The sequence below is a fragment of the Dendrobates tinctorius genome, unplaced genomic scaffold (genome assembly GCF_039654945.1).
Source record: "Dendrobates tinctorius isolate UK_male_01 unplaced genomic scaffold, ASM3965494v1 ptg000017l, whole genome shotgun sequence".
In the NCBI taxonomy this organism is placed as follows: Eukaryota; Metazoa; Chordata; class Amphibia; order Anura; family Dendrobatidae; genus Dendrobates; species Dendrobates tinctorius.
The window spans coordinates 14597358-14604212 of NW_027361685.1; the positions used below are offsets into that span (position 1 = coordinate 14597358).

General features: G+C 42.3%; 1 protein-coding gene across 1 annotated transcript; it reads left to right on the forward strand.

Moving 5' to 3' along the window:
- The first annotated feature begins 1060 nt into the window (after positions 1–1060).
- LOC141082303 (uncharacterized) lies at positions 1061–4216 on the forward strand. The gene has a single exon (XM_073566251.1). It carries the CDS (start codon positions 1140–1142, stop codon positions 2823–2825), a length of 1686 nt encoding a protein of 561 aa, XP_073422352.1. The 5' UTR covers positions 1061–1139; the 3' UTR covers positions 2826–4216.
- Positions 4217–6855: the final 2639 nt, after the last annotated feature.

Below are 6855 nucleotides of genomic sequence, written 5' to 3' on the forward strand. Positions count from 1 at the left end.
ATTCTAGAGAGAAATGTGCTGCCCAATGTCAGAAAGCTTGGTCTCAGTCGCAGGTCATGGGTCTTGCAACAGGATAATGACACACAATACACAGCTAAAAACAGGCAAGAATGGCTGAGAGGAAAATATTGGACTATTCTGAAGTGGCCTTCTATGAGCCCTGACCTAAATCCTAATGAGCATCTTTGGAAAGAGCTGAAACATGCCGTCTGGAAAAGGCAACCTTCAAACATGAGACAACTTAAGTAGTTGCTCTTGAAGAGTGGGCCAAAATACCTGTCGAGAGGAGCAGAAGTCTCATTGACAGCTACAGGAATCATTTTATTTCAACAATTGCCTCCAAAGGTTGTGCAATAAAATATTTTAGTTAAGGGTACAATCATTTCTGTCCAGGCCTATTTCATGAGTTTTATTTTTTTTTTAATTTTGTGGAAGCATGGCTGACAAGCAATGTCTGACTTTCAGTTGTTCATTTTCATAGATTTTTTAATTATTATTACTTTTGTAAGATTAAAGTTATTTCTGTGACCATTGTGGGTTTCATTAAACAACGGGTACCAACAATTTTGACCATGTGTGTAGGAGGAGTGAATAATTTGACTCCACAGCAACTTTCCGGAAATTAACATCCAGTGGATGTTGGAGTGAAAATTACACATTTGCCATTTTATTACCCAGCACATAGTGCCCAGATTGTGCTCCAGGAGACACCGCAAATTAAGTGGATTCTTCTCACTATAATATTGCTAAGTACAGGGATCCTAAATGTTGTTTGCGCACACTGCAAGACTCCGAAGTGAGAGCGGATTTTGCTGGATTGGTTTATAGAAACTCTGTTGCTTTTCAACAGCCTTTGAGCCACTATTAGTGTGGGAACCTCTGTTTTTCCAATGACAGATGATGGACCTGAGTGGGGACTTGTTTTTTGTGAGATGAGAATTGGTATTATTTTCGCCTACATAACATTGATTGGTTTCTTTGTATTCGATATTTGGGAGGCAGAATGAACAAACAGTTGAACACCGCACACTACTGGCTCATCCAACAAGGTTTTCTATTACACTGTGAACTGTCATTGTCTTGGTAAATAATTAAAGCTTTTACATAGCTTGCCATTTTTATGGACAATTTAAGTAGAAATGTTCAAAAATATAAAACTAAAGGATATTTTAGTAATAAATAATGATTGTTTTTTTATCTTAGCAGATGACTGTACCAGGAGATCAGAGGGACAGTTGACATCTTCAATTTTTAAATCTGATGATCTTGAGATCCTACAAGATACAACTGAAGTGATTGCTATTACTCCAGATATATCATCATCCATTCATAGCAAAGATTTGTCATCTGATCTTATGAAACAGGTCCCATCTTCTGATTCATTACTGAGTAATAAGGGAAAGCAATGTCACAAAAAAGGCAATAAAAAACAAACTGCTACTAAAGCAGAGAAGTCATTCTCATGTTCAGAATGTGGGAAGTGTTTTACATGGAAATCAGATTTGGTTTATCACCATAGAACTCACACAGGGGAGAAGCCTTTTTCCTGTTCAGAATGTGGGAAATGTTTTATACAGAAATCAGATTTGGTTAATCACCATAGAACTCACACAGGGGAGAAGCCTTTTTCCTGTTCAGAATGTGGGAAATGTTTTATACAGAGATCACATTTTGTTACTCACCAGAGAACTCACACAGGAGAGAAGCCTTTTTCCTGTTCAGAATGTGGGAAATGTTTTAACCGGAAATCAAATTTTGTTAATCACCATAGAACTCACACAGGGGAGAAGCCTTTTTCCTGTTCAGAATGTGGGAAATGTTTTATACAGAAATCACATTTTGTTACTCACCAGAGAACTCACACAGGGGAGAAGCCTTTTTCCTGTTCTGAATGTGGGAAATGTTTTAACCGGAAATCAAATTTGGTTAATCACCATAGAACTCACACAGAGGAGAAGCCTTTTTCCTGTTCTGAATGTGGGAAATGTTTTAACCAGAAATCAGATTTGGTTAATCACCGTAGAGCTCACACAGGGGAGAAGCCTTTTTCCTGTTCAGAATGTGGGAAATGTTTTAACCAGAAATCAGATTTGGTTAATCACCATAGAACTCACACAGGGGAAAAGCCTTTTTCCTGTTCAGAATGTGGGAAATGTTTTGCACTTAAATCACAATTTGTTAGACACCAAAGAACTCACACAGGGGAGAAGCCTTTTTCCTGTTCAGAATGTGGGAAATGTTTTAACTGGAAATCACAATTGGTTTATCACCATAGAACTCACACAGGGGAGAATCCTTTTTCCTGTTCAGAATGTGGGAAATGTTTTAACCATAAATCAGAATTGGTTAATCACAATAAAACTCACACAGGGGAGAAGTCTTTTTCCTGTTCAGAATGTGGGAAATGTTTTGCACATAAGTCACATTTTGTTACTCACCAGAGAACTCACACAGGGGAGAAGCCTTTTTCCTGTTCAGAATGTGGGAAATGTTTTAACCAGAAATCAGATTTGGTTAATCACCATAAAACTCACACAGGGGAGAAGCCTTTTTCCTGTTCAGAATGTGGGAAATATTTTGCACATAAATCACATTTTGTTAATCACCAGAGAACACACACAGGGGAGAAACCTTTTTCATGTTCAGAATGCGGGAAATATTTTCCGTACAAATCAAATTTTGTTACCCACCAGAGAACTCACACAGGGGAGAAGCCTTTTTCATGTTCAGAATGTGGGAAATGTTTTTGCAATAAATCAGATTGTGTTAGGCACCAGAGAACTCACCAGGGGAGAAGCCTTTTTCATGTTCAGGATGTGGAATAATTTTTAACCAGAAAGGGAGTCTTGTTCCACACCAAATAACTCACACAGGGGAGAAACTTCTTTCTTGTTTAATTGAAAATAAATCTTGATCACATCAGAGAAGCCATTTTTCCTGTTCATAATGTGGGAAATGTTTTAACAGAAATGGAATCTTACTACTAATAATAATCTTTCTTTTTATATAGCACTAACCTATTCCGCAGCCCTTTACAGTTTGCACACATTATCATCACTGGCCCCAATGGGGCTCACAATGTAAATTCCCTATCAGTATGTCTTTTGAATGTGGGAGGAAACCCACGCAAACACGGGGAGAACATACAAACTCCTTGCAGATGTTGTCCTAGATGGGAGTTGAACCCAGGACTACAGCACTACAAGGCTGCAGTGCTAGCGACTGAGCCACCTCAACAGAGAACTTACACAGGGGAGAAGCCTTTATCCTGTTCAGAATGTGAGAAATATTTTAACCGGAAAGCGCTTCTTGTTAGACATCAGAGCAGTTACACAGGGGAGAAGCCTTTTTGATTTTCTTAATATAGTCAATATTTTACTTGGAAATCAGCTGTTAATAAACATCAGAGATGTCACATAGGGGAGAAGCCTTTTTTATGTTCATAATGTTGGAATAGTTTTAACCAAAATTGAACTTTCTTAAATGGGTTGTCTCTTGTCATTCCTCCTGTATGCTGAAAATAGGATAAAACTAAACTTTATTAATTCCAAATGTAAAACTATACCCATAATTCACCCCCTGCAGGTTAGTCAGAAGGTGACTAATAGAAAAAAACATATACCCAACATCTCAGTATATAGGGTGAGGTGATGTATACACACTCACTCTCCAAGCCTCTTATTTCTATGGGTTTCATTGTCCTCACCAAAGGCGTCATCAGGTGACTATTTAATATTGATCTATATTCAAGCGCGACTGGACAAAAAAAAATTAAAATCATGTTATCTGAAACAGAAAACTAGCCACATATCGGCAGATCCCAGACTTCAAACTTTATACTTCGTATAGTTTTTACATCACAAGGGACATGGATCTATCATTCTACAGGAAACAACCTAGGTGTTTTCAGCCTTGGTTGGAAGAATACAGAGCTGCTCCACTGACCATCGCTGAACCATGGATACGTTTGGAGAAGCCAGGTTGTGATCCTCGGATCAACTGGCCTTTTTTTTAGCTTGTATGGACTGTATGGATTGTCATCTTCCTACACTTGTTGTTACCTCCTCTTTGTGCGTGCCACAGGTGGGGTAGCAACCCCTGGAGCAAATCAGCGGAAGGATGAGACTCTGCAATGTGCACTCTGTTGGGTATTTTGCTGGGACTGTTCTATGTGTTATCTGCCTGTTTTGTGGTACAATAAAGCATTGCCACACTGCATTACCCTCACTGTGTGTGTGTTGTCTGAGTAGCGTTATGCCCATGTTAAAGGGAGAGCCTGCGTTCGGTGGGATGATCCCTGATCCATGTTGTTTCGGCCAGCGGACCGGGGTGCGCGCTGACCACCCCATGTCTCCACAGGCATGCTTCAATAGTCTCAATGGGAGGCTAGAAGCTGCTATAACCCGATCAGCTCTGCTACATGCAGGCAATGATCAGATCACCTGCATGTAGCAGAGTTGCTCACTTGCTATGAGCGCCAACCACTGGGCAGAGCTCATAGGATCCGGCAGTGACAACCATAGAGGTCTGCTGGAGACCTCTGGTTGTCATGCCAACCTATCGGTGACTCGTGATCACGTGACAGGGTCACCGATGTGCGGGATTTCTGGCCCATCATGTGCGAGAAAAGATGTGGGCTCAGCGCCAGATCCCGCATCAAAAGGAGGGAGTCCGACATCAGCGTACAGTTACACCCGATGTCAGAAAGGGGTTAAAGGGGATTGTTTTTACAGAGACAGAAGTGGTAATCAATCATGTATACATACAAATAATTACAGAAATACACAGCTTCTAATGTTAAATAGTATAGAGTTACCACAAGAAAATATAATTTGTGTAAATCATGTAGATATAAAAATTCAGGCAAATGTCAAATGTTCAAAAACAGCAAAAAGCAGAGATGCCGACCTGCCCAGACCTCCCAACAAATGCACTATCAGGGTGAGTGCGCCCATATAGTTAGGATGGGGGCAACACAGGTGCAAGAATACCGATGAGACAACCGCTCACAACCTACCAGTGTATGGAGGGGCGGTTGCTTGGTATATTAATGCACTATGAAGACTTGTATGCTCCGCTGTTCACACAATGGGAATGCACAGCATCCAGGTTAACAGCCTATTAGTTACGCCCATACTATTAGATCAGGCGGGCTGCCTAGCGCCATCCAAATGCATCCCATGTGAACAGACACCACAGTTTACAAGACTGAATGGGCCCAACTGCACCCTGAAAAATAAAGTGCAAAAAACACATATAAAAAATATGAGAGGTATTAGTTAATATTTTGGCCAAAATATGTAAGCAAGTAACCCACGTCATGCGTTGGCCTATAAAAGTGTCAAAGGACTCACAAAAATTGCTTCTTCTACTTCCACCACTGCTGCTGCTGCTAATATTTTGGCGTTGAAGAATTGATGGTCCGGAGGTTGGAAGTCAACAACCGCGATTCGAACTGTGTGCTTCACTGCTGTCTTAGGGAAAAGCTCTCTTAAGGTTGTGTAAAAGCGTGTTTCAATACTCCAGCATTCGCTGTTCCCTTTCTAGGGCAGGGATCATGTGGCAAAATTTGGTTTTATAACGTGGATCTAATAAAGTGGCAACCCAGTAGTCAGCATTATTCCTAATCATAACTATACAGGCATCATGTTGCATATAGTGCAGCAAGAAGGCTCTCATATGTAGGGCTCTACCATGAGGTCCAAGCCCATGCTGTGTTGGTGACTGGGTAACAATGAGGCTCGTTTCCTCCGTCCCATCCCACCAACCACGAATAACAGAGAGGGGAGTATTATCCTCTTCATCTGACAGTTACTCGCCCATCACCTCTTTCTCCTCCATTTGTTCCTCGGATCTTGCACCTTCCATAACAGCTTGTCTGTTATCACCCCCCCCTCGATCACAGTAATCCACCCTCCCTTGGCACCCACTTGTGTTGCGACAGTCTTGAACTTAGAGACAGTATTATCCCTTCTGCATCCTCCTCTGCTTCCTCCTCTTCTTCTGGGACCACCATCTCTTCCCGCAGGCTATTCAATGTCTTCTCCAGCATATAGATGACCAGAATAGTGATGCTGATGATGGAGGCATCAGTGATAACTATCTCAGTAGCCATTTTTAAACTGTGCAGAAGGGTGCAGAAGTACTTAATCTGTGCGCACTCTGTAAATGTGACATGCGCCAGGTCCATACGGCGTTGGCCCAGGCTATATGACATGACATACTGCGTCAGGACTTGTTGCTGCTGCCACAGTCGCTCCATCGTGCAGAGTGGAATTCCACTGCAAGTCGATGAGGAGAGGGGTGTGAATGGCAGAAATGAGAACACAGCTTACGTGCCTTCTTGAGCAGTTCACCCAGGCCAGAATAGTGGTGGAGAATACGCTATACCACCAAGTTGAGGACATGAGCCATGCAAGGCACGTGTGTGGGCTTGCCTTGCCGTAGGGCCGCCACCAAGTTTGCACCCTTATCACCTTCCCTGCATGCAGGTTCAGCGGAGACAGCCATTGATCAAACTGAGCCTGGAGAACTGTCCACAACTCTTCAGCTGTATGACTGCAATCTCCAAGACATATCAATTTTAAGACTGCCTGATTGCAGAGAGCCCTGGCTGTGCAGTACGGAGGTGGTGGGGATCTGCTCCGCACTTGGAACGCGTGTCTCATTAAGGCAGAGGTTGAGGGCACAGGTGGAGGCCCTAAAAGTGATAGAGGAGGCAAAAGCAGTGGAGGAAGTGTTAAATGTAGAGGTTTGTCCTGCAAGCCTTGGGGATTCCAAGACTTGTGGAGCAGTACCTGTCCCCACAGCCAGTAGAGTCACCCAGTGCCCAGTCAGCGAGATGTAACCCCCTTG